This window comes from Uloborus diversus, chromosome 2, assembly GCF_026930045.1.
Source record: "Uloborus diversus isolate 005 chromosome 2, Udiv.v.3.1, whole genome shotgun sequence".
NCBI classification, from domain to species: Eukaryota; Metazoa; Arthropoda; class Arachnida; order Araneae; family Uloboridae; genus Uloborus; species Uloborus diversus.
Genome location: NC_072732.1, coordinates 219300299 through 219318507, shown reverse-complemented (window position 1 = coordinate 219318507; position 18209 = coordinate 219300299). Strand labels below are relative to the sequence as shown.

The following is an 18209-nucleotide window of genomic DNA, read 5'->3' as shown; positions in this document are numbered from 1 at the left end:
AAATAAACAAATTTCAGACCTGGAAAAGTCATGGAAAATTAATATTTTCACAAAAGTCATGGAAATTTATTTCAAGTCATGGAAAAATGTCTTGGGCAGTAGGAAAGCAACAATTAATAAAAGAGCGCTAGAAATATTGAGTGATCTAGTAATATTGCATATAAATTGAACGATCTCAAAAAAAAAAAAAAAAAAAATCCCAGTTTTGGAATCCAATTTCATCCGCTTCTGTAACAGCCGCTCACCTTTTTTTGTGATTTGCTTTTACTACTGGGGCATTACTAATTTTGAACCCTCCATTATTTTCAGTACTTCTTATATTTTATATTGTAGTAGTGGACTCTCACTTTCTTGATTTTGCCACACTCCCTCAAAAAGTGTAATTCAATTGCATCCGAGTTCGTTTCAACTACTTGCAAAAAGTTCATTATAAAATTTACCAGAGTTTATCTTGATATGTTGAAGGCTTTAGAAAATGAAGACTTTAGTCAGGCAATAGAACAAACATAAAAATAGGGGAATTCTAATACTCTAAAACAGTAGTGCCCAACATATAGCTCGCAAACTTGATCCTTTTAGCCAGCTGAAATATCTGGTTTGGAAAAATGAATTTGCTGTAAAATGTGGCTTTACTTTAATGAACGAATATGCTGTCCAGTTACATGAGTGATTAGATGCACTATTGACATCAAAGGACAATGTTTTTATGAAGTAAATTTATTGTTTTAAACTTATTCAATTTTTATCCCATTCATTACTATTCTGCCCTATTTATTGAATATTTATTAGACATTTAAACATCAGTGTAATGCGTTCATTATATTTTTATTTCACTTGAATTGTGATGAAGACAAATAAGAATAATTTATTATTTTCAGTAGTATGTGCTGATATTTTTTCAGTCTCAAGTAAGTGCTCCAATGAGGTAATGGCACTCATGTAAAAGCTTTTCTAATGCCCATTTCCGAAAAAGTTGGCAAGTTTGACATTAAATAGTACTATTCTTTTCGTGTAACAAGGTCATGAAAATTTTTATGAAATCATGAAAAAGTCTTGGAAAAGTCATGGAATTTTTTAATCCAAATTGAGTATGAACCCTGAATTTCATCCGCTTCTGTAACAGCTGCTCGCCTTTTTTTGTAATGTGATTTTACTACTGGGGCATCACTAATTTTGAATTCAATATTATTTTCAGCACTTTTTGTATTCTGTAGTAGCGGACTTGCGCGTTTTTGAGTTTGCCACGCCCCCTCAAAAAGTAATTCAATTGCACCCGAGTTCGTTTCAACTACTTGTAATAAATTCATCATTAAATTAATCAGAGTTTTTTGCTGAAGGCTTTAGAAAATGAAGACATAAGTCAGGCAATAGAACATAGAAATAGGAGAATTCTAATACTCTTAAAACAGTGGTCAAATTACATTGGTGATTAGATGAGCTACTGACACCAAAGGGCAATGATTTTATGAAGTAGGTAAATTTAATACTGGAAACTTAGTAACGACTCATTCAACTTTTGTCCCATTCAATACTATTCTGCCCTATTGATTGAATATTTTTAGACATTTAGACATCAGTGTTTTGCATTAACTATATTTTTACTTTACTTGAATTGATATGTTAAAGACTAATAAGAATAATTTGTTTTTTCAATCACAAGTAAGTGCTCCAATGAAGTAGTGGCACTCATGTAAAAGTTTTTCTAATGCCCATTTCCGAAAATTGGCAAGTTTGGCATTAAATAGTACTATTCTCTTCGTGTAACAAGGTCATGAAAATTTTTATGAAGTCTTGGAAAAGTCATGGAATTTTTTTCATCCAAATGGAGTATGAACCCTGTGGTCTTAGTAATATTTCACAACTACCTATTCTATTTCTATGTTCAGTTGAATTTTTCTATCAGTTGTTGATGGAGTTTCAGTCTTCTGCTTTTATAACTGGCGGTAAAATAAGCGGAACATCAACTGACTGAAAACGAAAAGCATTCCTTGTTCTTGCTTTTTTCAATGAGCAACTTTTTCTCTACTTCAATTACTTTTCTACTTAAGAACCTTCAAGTATTAATAGCAATTTAACGCTATTTTTCTTCTGCTGAATATAAGCAAAATGTTTTTATTTAATTTCCCATTATTTTGATCAAATATCATTGTTATTCTAATAATTTCCTTATTTTGTTTAGAGTTCCAAACCTGAAGGTGATGCAGCATCTGATAAGACAGGTAAAAATAATAGTTACTTTCATTATTGCTCTTTTTTTTTTTTTTTTTTGCTTTGATTTCTATTGTTCACATTATTTTTGCATGTGAAGCATAGTTAAAAACTTAGAAGTCCTATGAAAGGCCATTAGGCCATTTGCAGTTCAAAATAAGATTTAGTTATGTGGTTATAGGTGAGAAAGATTTAAATACAGTAGACCCTTGTTTTACGTGGGGGTTAAGTTCCACGGAAATGCCGCGTAAATTAAGACCTAATTCAGGGTGGCGACAGATCAGGGAAATCAGGGAAAAGTCAGGGAACTTTATTAATCAGGGAAAAGTCAGGGAAATATCAGGGAATTTTGAAAAAATAACAAAAAATCAGGGAAAATTGATTTTTTGAAGTTTTTTTTTTTGCTTTACAAAATTAAGTACTCTTAATTCCCTACGCATTTTCCGCCGAATTATCTGTTCAAGAAAAAAAAATAATAAAAATAAAATTAATGAGGTGCGATTATACACTGCCGCACATTTGTGCATCTTTTTTCCTCAACGTCAAAGTATTGAATCTTACTTATTAACCACAGGATGAACTTCTTAAGATTGCTTTTGTGTCTGTTAGGTTGTTTATTTTACCTAGCTTGAAATTTCTTTTTACGCTTTCAATGCTACATAAAATAAACAACCATACAGGCAAAGAGGAAGCCTTCAATTATGCCTTAGCTCCTTTGCCTTTATTCCATTGTCTCGAAGTAATTAGCGTACTATAATCACATTTCAAGAAGAAATCTTTGGTTTTTGAATTAATACTATAAAAGCTTAAAAGTTATTACTTCTTCGCGTTTTTAATTTCATTGCTAAAATTGAACTTTCAATTAAAAAAGCTTTGTTTTCTGCCGTTATACTATTTGTTGTCACCGCAGATTATAAAGGTTTTCTTTTCTTCAGACTTTAGTGATTCTTTAATTTTATAACCAAGTTGTATTCTTCTTTTATATATTTTGAAATTAACTAATTGCTTTTTTTTCCTTTTTCCCCCTTGCATTTCAAAGTTGTTTGTTACAAAAGCAATCTAAGATTTTTTCTCGTTACATACTGAAATCATTTGAAATAGAGTTAACTTGTGTACTTAAGAAAATATCTTTATTTTTTTATTGTTAAAAATGCTGTATTCATTCATTAAAACCTATGTCCTTGATTAGAGAAAAGCTCCCTATGAATGGTTGTCAAATGGTTTCATCTGTTTTGCATAAATATGTCAATTAGTTATATAAGAATAATCACATTAATTCTATTCTTTCACTATTACTTGTTATTCTTGCAACAATTATTATACTGTTTGAAAACTTAGAACTAAAAAGTAATTGAAATTATTTTGAACTATCATAAATACACATGTTTTTAAAAGTAATTTTAATAGTTTCTTAAATTCTTATGCTAAGTAGTTTCTGGAAGTAAAGTTTTTTTTTTTGTAATTTTCTCTTTAGTTCTACAACTTTACATAACTTAAAACGTTTAAAACACTGCATTTTATACAAACATACAAGGGATTTCAAGTAAAGCAAAGAAAGAAAACCATTATCATTGGTAACGTAAATCAGGGAAATTTGGTGAACTTAATCAGGGAAATCAGGGAAAAGTCAGGGAACTTTTTTTCACAGTTCCTGTCGCCACCCTGTAATTAAGACCTATTACTAGTGTTAAAATAGGGATTTGGTTCCGTAAATAACAAAATACTTCAATCTAGTGATGACTACATAATTGTATAAGTTTAATGTGTACTTATGTCGATTTTTATGCACCAGATGCATAAAGAAAACATACAATAATTTCATGTTCTGTTTATAAAAAGGAGCTGGCTAGTCTTTTGACAGTCATTAAGAATTTTTCTCCGTAATTCTTTGCAGAGCAATAAATATCCATGACCACTTGCGTCATTTCCATAATAGAATCTTCCTTCACTAACAAGTCAAAAAGATCATTTCTATTGTCCAGGAATTTCTCAAAATTTTCAACGTGAACGTTTTTGGTTGTGTGTCACCAATGTCGGTATTCTCGTTGGTTTTGAACTTCTTTGTCACTCCTAAAAGTTCTTCTTCTAGTGAGTTCTGAAATGTGTGAATTTAATAACTTTACTTCTAGAAAGAGCTGTGGAACCAATTGCATAAAATGTCTCCAGTGACCCAAGCCCGATTATTAGCATGCCAAAATGCAGCTTATTACTTGTAATCTGCAATTTTTAGGAGTTCGGTTTTTTAAAGAGGGAAAATTTTATATGTTCGCATTGCCGCGTCCGGGTAAAACCGAAACTCGTCTGTGCAAAATAAAGTAAAGGTGTCAAATCTTAAACTGCGTATAATCGAAACTGCATAAAATAAACGCGCCTAAAACGAGGGTCTACTGTAATGAAAAACTTCAACTGTGTGCATGTTTTATTTCAATTCATTTTTGTTCATTTATTTATTTACTAGCTGCGTCAGCCAACTTTGCAGGTTCCATCTCAAAAAATAAAAATTATGTCCAGTGATGTGTGTTCAACAATTGGGCTTGAACAGGAGAAAAAAGCCAGAGAATTTCCCGACAAATTGCGCTAAAATAACCAAAAAGACAAAAAATTTAACCCCCCCCCCCCCCCCCCCCCACCCGATTACAGGAAAAGCCGGAATTTTATTTTTTCATATTTGAAAAATAAAAATGGCAACAGATCTTTCTTCTCAATGAATTTCTTCACGCTACAAATTTTAATATGAGCAAGGTTCAGCAATGACTGTGATCAACAATGGATTTCTAATTAAAGGCTTACCTAAATTTTGCTTGAGATTAGTCAAAAACAGTTATAATTTGTGTTCTAATTACTTTGGAATATTGGAACAAATTTCATCTGATGCAGAAAACTCCGTGATTTCCTTGTATTTTTTATTCTAATTTTTGCGTGCATTTTTTCGCCCTCATATTATAGAAAAACGCCATTTTCATGTCCTAAAATTAAAATTCGAAAGCTTCTGTTTTTTTTTTTTTTTGGCGTTTGAAAGCCCCCTATTTTCTTTCTTGGGTGCCAAAGTTGGTCGAAATCCGACGTAAACTGTGGAACGTACACACACACACATTGTTTTATTTATATAGATTTTTACATTCAGAACTTTACCTCCAAAATTTTCAACTATTTTTAGATATTGATGTGCAAGAAAAGAAATTTTATGATGTGGAACATCTGACCAGGAAAGGTGCTGTAAGTAAGTAAAAATATTTATTTCTTACTTAAACATTACTTTTTACATGTAAAAGTAAAATCAGCTAAAAAAATAAAGATTGTAAATAATTCAGATTTATAACATGAAGCAAATTATTTTATTATCCATGTTAAATAAATTCCTTTTAAACGATAATTTGAATGAATGTTTAATTGATGAAATATCAGTATATGTATAAATATATGTGCATTTTTGTATTTTTAAGTTAAGTTTTGAAAAAATATTGCGAGTTAAAAAGAAGAACAACTAATACATGTTATTTGGTGGAAAATATTAAAATACAATGACCTCCTTGACAAATGAATTCCTTTTAAATGATTTACAGTTTGAATGAATACTTAATTGATGAAATATCAATGTATATACAGGCGTCCCTCGTGTAACACGATACTTGTTCAACACGGTTTCGATATTATTCGGTACTAAATTTGTGATTATTATAACACGGTTTCAATATTACACGGTATGAAACTTGAATTTTATTCTTCATGGTTTTGATATTACTTGAATGTTATATTTAAAAAAGAGGGAATTTCCTTTTTGTTTAATACATTCCATTAACGGTTGATAACTCTAATGAGTTTTTACTTCGTTTTTATGAAACTTGGTTTCGATATAACATGGTACACATCCTTTGAATTACATTATTTCTAAGTCTCGTATAACACGATTTTGATATAACACAGAACACGGTTTCAATATAACAGGATACTTTTCAACCTGATTTTTCTCATGCACATACATAATTAGTATTGAAATAAGTAAAAATGTTATTTTTATAAAAGGCTTGTATAACATGGGTTTTGATACTACACGGAACGAATTAACCGTATTCTACGAGGGACACCCCTGTATAAATATATATGCATTTTTGTATTTACGTTAAGGTTCTTCTAAAAAAATTCTGAGAGTTAAGAAGGGGATCAAATAATGCATATTATTGGGGGGGGGATATAAAACAATGTACATACCAAGTCTATTATGCTCAAGTAAGTATCTACAGAATCCACAAATTCAACAATTTTTAAAATACTGCTTTTAATTGAAAATGAAAATTACATTGAACTGCTCAGAATCTGAATATTCATTAGGCTCATTTAATCACAAAATTATTATTGCTTCTCTATCAGCGTTGCTCAATACTTTGGATGGATTGTCTGCCAATCTGACTATTTATCAGAATTTAAGAAGAAAAAAATCTTGGGAGAAATATGATTTTTAATATTTAACTTTTCCCTTAAAAAGTGAGTTGGTGAACTTATTCACATGTGCTGTCTGTGTATCAACTGATTGTTTATTGTTTTCTAGAGTCTTGGTACACTAAAAAACCTCCTCCCATCTTCCCACTGTTTGGTCAGGACCATGGCGTGAAAGGTATCGAAGATTGTAAGAGATTGGTGGACCTGTATTACAGTGATACAACCGACAACAGTTCAAGTTTTGAGGAGTTAAAAGCAAGACTTCCAGCCACTGATGAGGATGCATTGAAATTTGGTATTTTTGCAGATCAGCTTGCAGCTTTGTCGATGCTGGAAGCTCAAAGTGAGTTGAATTTGTTGATCTTATGATGTGTGTTGTTTGCTTTTAGTGTTTTTTTTTTTTTTTTTTTTTTTTTTGATGGGGACTGTTTTTTAAGAAAGTTTATGGGTGGAAATATTCCGGATTTCCTGTACTACTCTAAGGTTTTGGAATGTTTTACATTTCTAATACAAGATTGAAATTAACCCCTTCCATACTCTGTGAGACATTGTAGTAAATGTGTTAGTACCATATATGCAGAATCTTTACTAATAATAAAGCTGAAAGTCTCTCTGTCAGGATCTCTGTGACGCGCATAGTGCCTAGACGGTTTGGCCGATTTTTATGAAATTTGGCTCAAAGTTAGTTTGTAGCATGGGGGTGTGCACCTCGAAGCGATTTTTCGAAAGTTCGATGTGGTTCTTGTTCTATTCCAATTTTAAGAACAAAATTATCATAAGATGGACGAGTAAATTATGAAATTATCATAATGTGGAACCGTAACATGAGCACAAGCCAATTGGCGAGATACGAAATTATCATAACGTGGAACTGTAAGATGGGTACAAGCCAATTGGTGAGAAAATTCACCATACATTATTTGTAAGTATACAGGCGAACCAAAAGACCTTTTAATTTTTCTATTACAGGCAAAGCTGTGCGGGCACCACTAGTTTAAAATATAAAGTTATCTGTGCTTTTAAAATTAATTATTCTTTTCTCAAACACATGCAAAATATGAAATTAAAGTAGTTTTATATTGTCTAGTACCAGGGTCAAAATAAACTTGCTGTGTTTCAAAACTACTTCTATAATATTGCGTTATCGATTGAAAATTGCATATTCCATCTCATCAGGAGCAATGTAAATACCATGGACTACTAAAAAAATTTTTATGTTTTGTGAAATGAAAATATTTTGTTTTTGTGCATAAACTTTTGCGACATGAAAAAAATGTCCAGTAAAACCCTTCCTAATGGACATCCCTAAAATGCGGACAGTTTTTAATTCCCCGTTTCCAAGGCAACTAACATTATAAATTGTCCTGCCGTGTCTTCTCTATTGCGGACAAAATTTTTTGTTCCTTTAGTCTCCGTATTGGAGGGGTTTTACCATATTTGGTAATATCAGATTTTCTCTTTGATTACTGATATTGTCACCCTGCAGTAGAAATTTAAAAGAATTCCATTGCAAAATTTTCTTTTAATTCAAATATTTGCATTGTACAACTTTTGCGATGAACTGTATCACAATGCAAAAAAAAGTTAACAATAATATAATTTTTCTAATAATTCTAAAATATGTAACAATGATAAATAAATAGATACAGTGAAATCTAGTTGACCACCTGTCAAAGTTGACCACTAAAGTAGTGGACCAAGAGTGGTCAACATATACAGGTTTCACTGTATGATGAAATATTTATTTTCTGTTATAAAATTAATAGAAAAATAATACTTTAAAATAATTATGAAATTATCATTTTTAAAGATTCAATTATTATTTCTTTGAGGTATGTTGTGCAATTTTGTGCAACATCTTGTACGTAAATGGTATATTAGCAGCTTCATAGCTTGACTTACTGCAGGTATGCTCCTAGTGCTGAATAGTTTAAGCTGCACATTTATTATTATCATTATTATAACGTTTCAAAACTGCTTGTTAAATCATGTTTATATCAATTCTGAGATTATTTGTTTCGTGTTTTTGAAAGAAAAAATGTAGGTTTATTTACCAGGGCTGCAATGTCAGAGTTAGACTCATTTTGGGGTAAAAAAAAAAAAAGTGAGAATCAAGGTCAAAAGCTTTAAAATTCCAAGAGTCAGAGTCAATAATTTTCCCTCAAAGCCCTTAACTTTGCACGAAGTCAGAGTTGTGGAGTTGGATTGATTTTGGGATAAAGGAGTAAGAGCTGGATTCGATCGTTTTCCCTCTGGCTCTGCTGCCCTGATATTAACTCTCTCCTGTGCATTGGTCAAAAATAAGACACCAATTGAAAAATTTCGAAAAAGATATTTATTCTCTTTAAAACCACAAAAATTGCACAAAAATTTTATTCTCTTTAAAACCACAAAAATTGTTCTCATTCACAATCGTGGATGGCAGCTGTACAAAAATTGCTTTAATTTTTTGTTCGAATCACCCCAATTTTCATGAAATATTTAAAAAATTTGTTTGTTCTGAAACAGTCAGCTAATTTCCTTTGTTTTCTCTGAGGTGTTCAATTATATTTTTGTAAGAGATTTAAATTCATTTTTGGATGGATAAAAACGTTTTTTTTTCCCCTGTTCTAGGTGGGCGGTGTCAACAAATGGGGACATCACACTCTGCAGGGGGGAAAAAAGCTGTAAAAAAAAGTTTTTGCCCTAAAATACATGTCTAGCTAACCAATTACGCCTCCTCATAATGTTTTTTTGCTATATTTCAAAATTTTAATGATTTGCGTTGGAAAGGGTTTTTTACTAAAGGCTAAGGAGAAAATGCGGGAGGGAAATACAACATGCGCTTTAAACTTCTTTTAGTATACTGAACTGGGCTGCGAAGGACAATGCTTTTTTGAACATTTGAAATTGCTCTTTTTTTCCATCCCATTTCGGATTTAGGGTCATGTGATAAGTTGTGCTTCTATGCATAGAAAAAATCTCACTAATGAGTGAAACCAAGTTTTGGTTGATAAGCGGTTGTCCACGAATGATGTATCTGATAGAGGTGGTCAATGAAGTTGGTAACAGTTTGTATGAGTATGTTTATTTCATGTTGCGTGACATGTGAAGGGGGGGGGGTTACGGTGGAGTGTGACACTTTGTGTTAAGGGGGGAGGGTTGTCAACTATGTTGAAAAAAAGTGACATTTATAAACAATCCCCAAAGAGACCAATGAATGACTGAACAGACTAGAATTTCAAGACATTTAGAAAGTTTTTGAAAAAAGGAAATGGGATTTTACTAAATGTTTTACCTTGACATTAGAAAAATTGACTTTAAGAAATTCATTAATATAAGACTGCTCTTAACAACAAAAAGTGAAAGCTTTTGCTGAGAGAGGATTGATAATAGTTTTGTGTAAGGGGCCATTCATTAATTATGTAAGGGTCATGAAGGGGGGGGGAGGTTGAAAAAAATCTCTACATACCCTTACTTTGGAGGAGGGGGATTCAAACGAATTCCTATGTAATATTTTCTGAGTCGATATTTTACATTGGAAATCGCGCAGTCAAGCGGTTTGGGAGGGATCATATTTCATTTGCGTCTAGAAGGTGAAAAACATATTAAGATCAGGATGAGCTGGTTTTCATTTGTTTTACAAAGAATGAATAGTGTAAAATATAATAAAAAACTGCGCTGTGTATGGCATGTTTTATTTTTAATTAGTATCGCATCATATACAAAAAAAAAAGTTGAAAAAACCATTCTGCCTAGATTTCAACTTTTTAGTGAATATTTCTTTACAGAAAAAGGTTTAATTAATTATAGTGAATTTGATTTTGATTCCATTGATGTAAGATTTAGTATTTTATTATTTTGAAAAATGAAATGGAATCGTACATAAGCATAGGGGGGAGGGGCTTGAAAAAATCTTACGTACCCTTACATGAGGGGGAGGGGGGTCAAAATTGCCAAAATCATCCTTATGTAATTAATGAATGGCCCCTAAATTGTTATTGCATGCATGATTTAGTTGTTGAATGCATTCTTCTATGCATTTTATTCTTAATATATGGTGCTATGTTAATGATGTGTATATTTATTATATGTGAATTGGTACTGGATTTTTTGTTTTCAGGTAATCAATATAAAAAAGAAAATCTCCCAGAGTCATATGCATATCTGCAGTTACAGATGTTGAATGTTCAAAGTGTGATCGAAGAGTTTTGCAAGAATGGAAAGCTCACAGATTTTTTGGTTTCGCTTGCACCTATGGGTTTGTATTTTGTTGTCTTTGAACTGATAACTTCATTACTCACTATTGAAACTCTACTGTTGGCCCCGCTTAATCAAATATCATCAGTTCCAAGAACTATCATTTGATTAAGCGGTGAAATATTATTTACCTTTCTAAATTGACAACATTTGTCTTATACCTAATAATAAAAAATCAATAGCTATATAAAGGAAATAATTAATGTTATTGCTAAAAAAATTTGGAAATAAGCTGAATAAACAACAAAAGAGTTCAATAATTAGTATATATATATTACAAGTTGTTTGAAAATTATAAAAAGTAACTTACAACTTGAGTTATAAAATCTTTGTTTTGGCACCTTTTTTCCGTACATTATTTTTTGGGAAATTCCATAATAGGGAATTGCTTGCTCAAAATCTTTGGGAACACTTTTCTGACTCCCATCCCCCCCCCCCCTTCGTCTAACGTATCTTTCATCTATTACTTATCCATTTATCATCGAATTAAATGTGTATATTTATCTGTATTATTTAGTTTAATTATCGACTGCAGTATTTTTTTTTTTTTTGTAATGACAAAGACAAGAGAAATTTGGTACAATAGTGGGAACGTTTTGGTGAAATTTGAATGTTGTTTTTCTCACCCATTGTTGACGATAAATAATAACGTCAGTAATTGTTATTACTTTTGTATTTTAATTCTCTTTAATTTTTTTCTAATTTGTTCAAAATTTCTCTCAACAAAAATGTTTGTGAAAGCTGATTAATATTATTTGGTTATCCGGGGAAATTATTTGATTAAGCGGGGATCTTTAACATTGCATCAATGGGGAAATATTCAGTTCCGAGAGGTTTTATTGCTATAAGCGGAGTATTCGTTTATCTGTTAACCGATTAAGCGGGACTGATAGTATATGTAATTTTAATTGTTCATGCTCATGGCCCTTAAGGGTCTGTAAATGTTCTGAACATTGCACCAAAGTTGCAATGTTCAGAACATTTAAAGAACACCTTATAATTTTCAGAATTATACCATGTTTTGCTTTAAAAAGTACTTGAGTGTTTTGTCTAACAAAATTTGATTAAAAAATTGATATTCTGGCTGCAGTAAAAATCAAGTTTCTTTCGATGAAATCTGATTTTTAAAGTTAAAGTAAAAAGTCAGCATTTACTCTCTCTGAAGCAGCAAAAGTGCAAATGAAACAGAATCTAATTTTCTACTTTCTGGTGCATGTTTGTGCTGCAGAAATGTTGTTCCTTGAATAAAGATTCATACTGTATTTCCCTGCATGCCAGAAAAAAGTGAGGTTGACCCGCAGAAAGCTTGAAATTTCCGTCATGCCAGATATTTTAGGGTTCATTTTGTGACCAAAAAAAAAAAGTAAATTTTCTCCTGCACTTCTAGAAGGTGAGAAAAAAGTAAATCAGAAAAATAGTTTAAGGAAAAAAAATAGAACTGAGAAATTTGTTTGTTCAGTCTAGAACAGAAATGTTTAAATAAGAAATGAGATAAAATTAATATGTGCTTGTTATTAATATAAGTCATTAGTTGTAGTTCATAGTTATATGAGGCAGTGAGAAGCAAAGGGATGTAAGTGGCAAAATTAAAAGTTTTGAGATTACCAGTATAAATAGTAGGGAACCTCTCCTCTGTCTTGGGGCAAGAGATGGTACTAGTAGCCCTGGTAGTTGCTGCTATACAGCATGATTTAGAAAAACTTTTCAATGAAAGTCTACCCAGGAGCCAATCTTTAAACGCGATTTACTCAAAACTTGAAAATGTCCACTTACATCCATTAATTCTCACTTCCTCATATGACAATAAAATGATTGACTCAGAAGCAATCATTATAATTTTGATTTATTTATCATTTTTATCAATTATTTCACATTCCTTTTAGAGTTAAGTTATGTAGTCATCAAGTCGAAGTGAATCAATTCCTCTGGGGGTGCTGAACCAGAAGTTGGTCAGCTTCTGGTTTGGTTCTAAGTTATAGAAATGTTGATAGATGGTGCTTCCATCCCAAGAACAGATACCAAGGAAAGGGCAATCGCCCGAATCTTTAATATGAAAACGAATCTTTAATATGAAGTTAAGGAAAGAAATCGGGTTCAAATCTCTCTCATAGAAACTTTTTGGAATTAAAGTTTCAAAAAGGCAATTTTTGACAATTTTTGGTGATGTTAGAAGAAGGCGTTTAGATGCCTTCCACGGGGCATCTTTCTCAACTTAAGTCTTAAAGACGAGATTGTCAACATCTCATTGTTGTATTATTCAAGGTGATTGTTCTTTATAGCATTTTTATGTAGCATTGTTCATTTGGCGAAACAATTTAAATTGTAGAATAAAAACCGCTTCACTTGCTAAAGGGCAGGGTTACGCTAGAATGGTTGCTTGGCGCGTTAAATGATGAACTATACAGTTGAAGGTTTATTTTGAGTTTTAAAACTATTGTTAATCTTTTTATGTGTTTTGGCAAATAGTTTAAAATTCCAAAGTGACTTTAATAGGTTTTTTGAAAAGGTGTGTACGCATTTTAGTTGAAGAAAAATGATCATTTCAGATCAGAAAGGGGTTGGGGGGGGGGGGGTGGATTTTTTTTACAACGGTCTTTTTTTAAATTCTTAGCATTGGCATCGCCATGCGGGTACTGCTAGTGGAATATTGTAAACGTATTAGAAATCCTTCTAATTATTACATTTTCATCGGCCTTTAGGTGCTCAGTTTTCTCATGTGTACATGTTTTTGCATATTTTATCCCTGAAATTCAGAATTCATTTTTAGAGAATGAACAATTTGGTCATACAGTCAGTGATAGGCTTTCAGAAATGTAATATTTTACTGCTGAAGAGCTGAAAGCATCTCTAAATTTTTAACTCTTTAAACATTATGTATTTCCAGTTTCCCATAAATATTGGTTAGAAGTATGTGAAAAGTTTGCATTACAACTCATTGGAGATGACCTATATAGGAAAGGCAGCCTCTACCTACTCATGTGTGGGAAGCTGTACGAAGCCATCCAAGTACTAGCAGAAAAAGGAAATGTTTAGTAAGTTCAAATCTTCAGATTAATATTTTTCTTTCCCAAATGAATTCTAACTATTAAGCCTTTTTATCTTTGTAAATTTTGTTCGTTTACTGGAATAACTCAAAAGCATTTATGCTTATGCAAAAAAAAATCAAGTAATGTTGTTTAAATTATTGAGATTTTATTGCCAGAATTTTATTGTTTTATATATTATTGATTTATCTATTCACTTCAGTCATTGTGAGTAGACATAGAAACAAAATAAAAAGCATTAATTAGAATTTTAATATTGTTATCCCTCCCCCCCTATAGCTTTAAGTAACTAGTCTTTTTAAAGAAAAACTGATGAAAAGCAAGTATTACTTTGTCTGCCAACTCTTTTCAATTAGCAATAAACCTTATAATGCATAACGTTTTATTTTTTTGTAAGAAAAAATAATGTGATCATCATTGAATAACTGCATACATGACAGGAAAAATATTTTTTAAACTCAAAAAAAAAACTCCCCCCCCCCCTCCCTTTCTATTTGCAGAAAAATTGGTTGACAAAATATTTAAATTATAAAATAAGCAACATAAAAAGCAAAATTTGTGCTATGTCAAGTAGCGAAACTATATAAAAAGGACTAAAACATTTCCAGAGACAGAAATGCAATATGCAGAAATACCTCGCCACAGTACAGCTTTTGTCAATATGTTGTATTTAAAACAGATCCTAGCACAAGTTATGTCTTTTGTTGTCATTTTATTTAACTGTTTGACTTGAAGTGAATGTAAAGCTTATTTTTAGAGCATTTTTAGCCGTCTGCTATCACAAGTTATTTTTTAATGCAAAATGTGAATTATTACCAAATAGCTGTGCGATGCAATGTAGAGTTGACATTATTTTCGATCAAATGATAAAACACAGCAGACTATTTTACAGATATTTGTGTAGTGCTATTATTGATAAATTATCATTATATTACTATCCATGTTTATTATCAGGATCCTAGAAGGTTTGAAAATTTGTATCTGTATGCCAACACTGTTTTAATAATGGTAAATTATTTACATTACTGCTAATGTATGAAATTCTGGCATTTTATCGAATATCTAGTACAGGACTGTAACCAGACTTTTGTTTCAGGAAGGTTTTACCAAACACATTTCTCGTGAACACAATATGGTTAGTCAGATTTGTTTTCATTTATCAGTTCGGACTCCCGCAAGCCCTCTAAAGGCCATATTTAGTCATTGAAAGCTCTAAAAGATGATCAAAGGCCCTATTTTTTTCAACCTTTAGTAAGCGGCAAATACATTTGCTAAAAAGCTACAACCTAATGAACTGATAATTTAAAACATAGTAGATTTAAGAAAGTTTTTTGCTTTTTATATACATGCTTATTGTTAAAAAATCATATGACTTGATTATAAGGACACAGGTCACTTTCCGGAAGTTTCAAAGAATGACTTTATAGTGAGGTCCGACTGTATACCTGTATGTTTCTATGTATGCGTTTATAAGCGAAACTCTTTCCACCTCGAAAAGTTTCTTTTTGCGACACTGGCGTGAAGTGACCTTTTTAGTTAAAAATGTGCCTCAAAAAGGACCATATTAAAGGCCTTATTTTTTATCTGCTGGAAGAGCGGAAACCCTGATATTTTATGAATTTTTGTTGCAATAACTTGTTTAAATGAGAGGGTGCTGCTTTAAGGGCATTAAAAAGAGCAAATGTAAAAGATGAGGCACCTGTTAAATGAAGAAAAAATCTGATGTGTACTCTACATAACTTCACCCCTGTTTCACATTTTCAATGTCTTTTTAACAACCCAAATGATTATATACATGTATATTTCTTCTTACGTTCATGATGTTTATCACTTATAAAGTACATTAAAAATACAGTGTATTGTTTTGTAAGAAAGGTTATTCGCAATGAAAATAAATAAAATATTTTGGAGAGGGTTTGAACCCTAAAAGCCCACCCCTTAAATACAACCCTGGCCTAGTCTAAGATGTATGTAGAATTTTCGAATAGTTTAGAACAATATTGTAAAATTATGTGAACCATATTGGTATCTAAAACCTTAATTTCTGCTGTTTTGTATTTATGTATTCGCCTGCCTGAGGTGGCCAGTCGATGGATTTTCGAGATGCAGAAAATCATCAGCACCTATGTCATATGATTATGCGGCATGTAAAAGATCCCTTGGCTGTTCTTTTGACTTAAAATTTCCTCAGCAAAATTAAATTCCTTGTGCAATTTTGCATCAAAGTGAGCCTACGTGCCTCTATCTGGTGGAAACTAAACGTCAGAAACTACTCCAGAAATTTTAATTTTTATGAAAAGAACGCGGCCTCCAGCCGATTCGCTGCATTTCCCCTTCAGCGTTGCGCCGAAAGAATAGTTAAGCGCAATGCTATTTTATTCTCACTAAAGTCAATATTCAGGATAAAATGGCGACTCAAAATTAAAATTTCGCTATATAACTTAAGTAAAAGTGTTCTCTGGTCACTTGTTGCGATTTTTTTTTTTTTTTTTTGAATTTTCAGGTCTGCTATTACGTGAAGAGTTCCTTAAAAACCCTCATTTTTTCAAATACCTCGAAAATCTATTAAACGAAATAGTGGAAGCTCTCCTTTTCAGGGAACGTAGTGCTTAGTCGTACTAATAAACTGTAAAAAATTGAAAATTTTTGAATCTGACATATTTGAAAAAAATCAAAAAAATGATTTTTTTTCAAAAGACTGGGAAAAAAACTAAAGCACATATTTCAAAATGTTGCATATGTTTTTAAACAAGAAAAAATATCCTTTTAAATAAAACAAACCGCAACAAAATACATTCTACTGTTTCTAAGATAATGGACGTTAAAAATTTTGACTTAAATCCCAAGTGAGAAATCATGACAGGACCGCTATCTTTGGCGACCTGTATCTCGGAAAACGATTTTTTGGGGGCAAAACAAAAACAAATTCAAAAAAATCCGAGACCATCATGTTACAGCCTTTGTTGAATTGACATGGATTCTACCTTATGTATTCATTTTTAAATCCTAACTAAAAAAGCCATTTGACTACTTTCATAACCATTAATTGTATGCATGGAAAATGTATAAGATTAAAGTATAAATGCGAAGTAACTTTGTACTCTATTATTTTCTTCTTATAAATTAGTATTTATCACTTTTCTAAATGGGACCATTTTTGTTTTTTTTTCAGTGAAGCACTCGCCCTCGCTAAAGCTCACTTACCCGAGTCGGATCCTGTCATCGAGAAGCTTCTCATTGTTTGCTCAAACAAGTTCAGAAGTCAGAAATGCTATGCATTTGAAGCCCAGTGGTAAGTCTCGTTCCTTAATTTCATGAAAATAATTTGTAGTATCAAAATATGATTTTTGTTGTAAGTTAAGTATTTATTTTTTTAAGTATTTTGTCATTGTTTTGATGTTTGCATGATAATCTGGTGGAATACTATGTTCAGGGTATCCGTGTGCCTAAAAAGTCAGGGAAAATCATGGGAAGTAATTGATTTTGACCATAATTCAAAATGGTCATGAAATGTCAGGATTTTCAGCAAAAAACATCATGGAAACTGGCAATGGGGTTGTTTCCTTCAGTCAAAAGTAGTACTTTTTGTCACTGAAATTGATAGAATAAGCAAAAAAAAAAAAAAAAAAAAAAATGGACCCAGAAAATACTTTAATTTACTCAACAGTTCTTTTTTAATTCATTTTTTTAAATGTCCGATTTTTCAACCAAAGCGTGGTCTTGATGACGTCACAAATGATGCTCTTTGGCGCATCTTTCTACCACGTTTCCATGTTATGATAATCAAGAAATGAATTGAAATTTCGCTCTACGCTTCTATCAACCCTATCGTTGCCAATACACTTGAGTAAAGATGTGAATTAAATATTTTGCTCTGTGAATGGCAACACAGAATGGCATTTCATCATTTGTGACGTCATCGGACAGAAGCATAAACAATGAAAGTGCATCAATTTATGTATTTTTTTTTTTAAATATTCAACTTAAACAAATTATGTAAAAAATGGTCAGATCCTATGTTTTTAAACATGCTCTTTCAGAAAAAAATAATTTTAAAATTTTGGAAACGAGCCCATTGGTCATGGATTTTAAGATTTAAATATACCTGCAGGGAATCTTACAGATACCAGGTGTAAGTAATTGTGTATTGCAGTTTGAAAATGCTTCCAATTAGCCAGCTTTTTTGTTCAATATTAACAAAGTATTAGATTATACTCCATGTGGAAAGTGTATTCTGTTGAAATATAGGAGGTAAAAAGACTTCTTGTGAAACATTTGAAA

General features: G+C 31.6%; 1 protein-coding gene across 1 annotated transcript in view; it reads left to right on the top strand.

Moving 5' to 3' along the window:
• LOC129216825 (uncharacterized) overlaps window positions 1-18209 on the top strand; it is a 78633-nt gene that overhangs the window by 40997 nt on the left and 19427 nt on the right. Inside the window, exons 15-20 of the mRNA XM_054851042.1 lie at window positions 2180-2219; window positions 5366-5428; window positions 6755-6988; window positions 10748-10885; window positions 13769-13916; window positions 17101-17220. Of these exons, the coding sequence (XP_054707017.1) occupies window positions 2180-2219; window positions 5366-5428; window positions 6755-6988; window positions 10748-10885; window positions 13769-13916; window positions 17101-17220 (743 nt within the window). The remainder of the gene's footprint in view (window positions 1-2179; window positions 2220-5365; window positions 5429-6754; window positions 6989-10747; window positions 10886-13768; window positions 13917-17100; window positions 17221-18209) is intronic.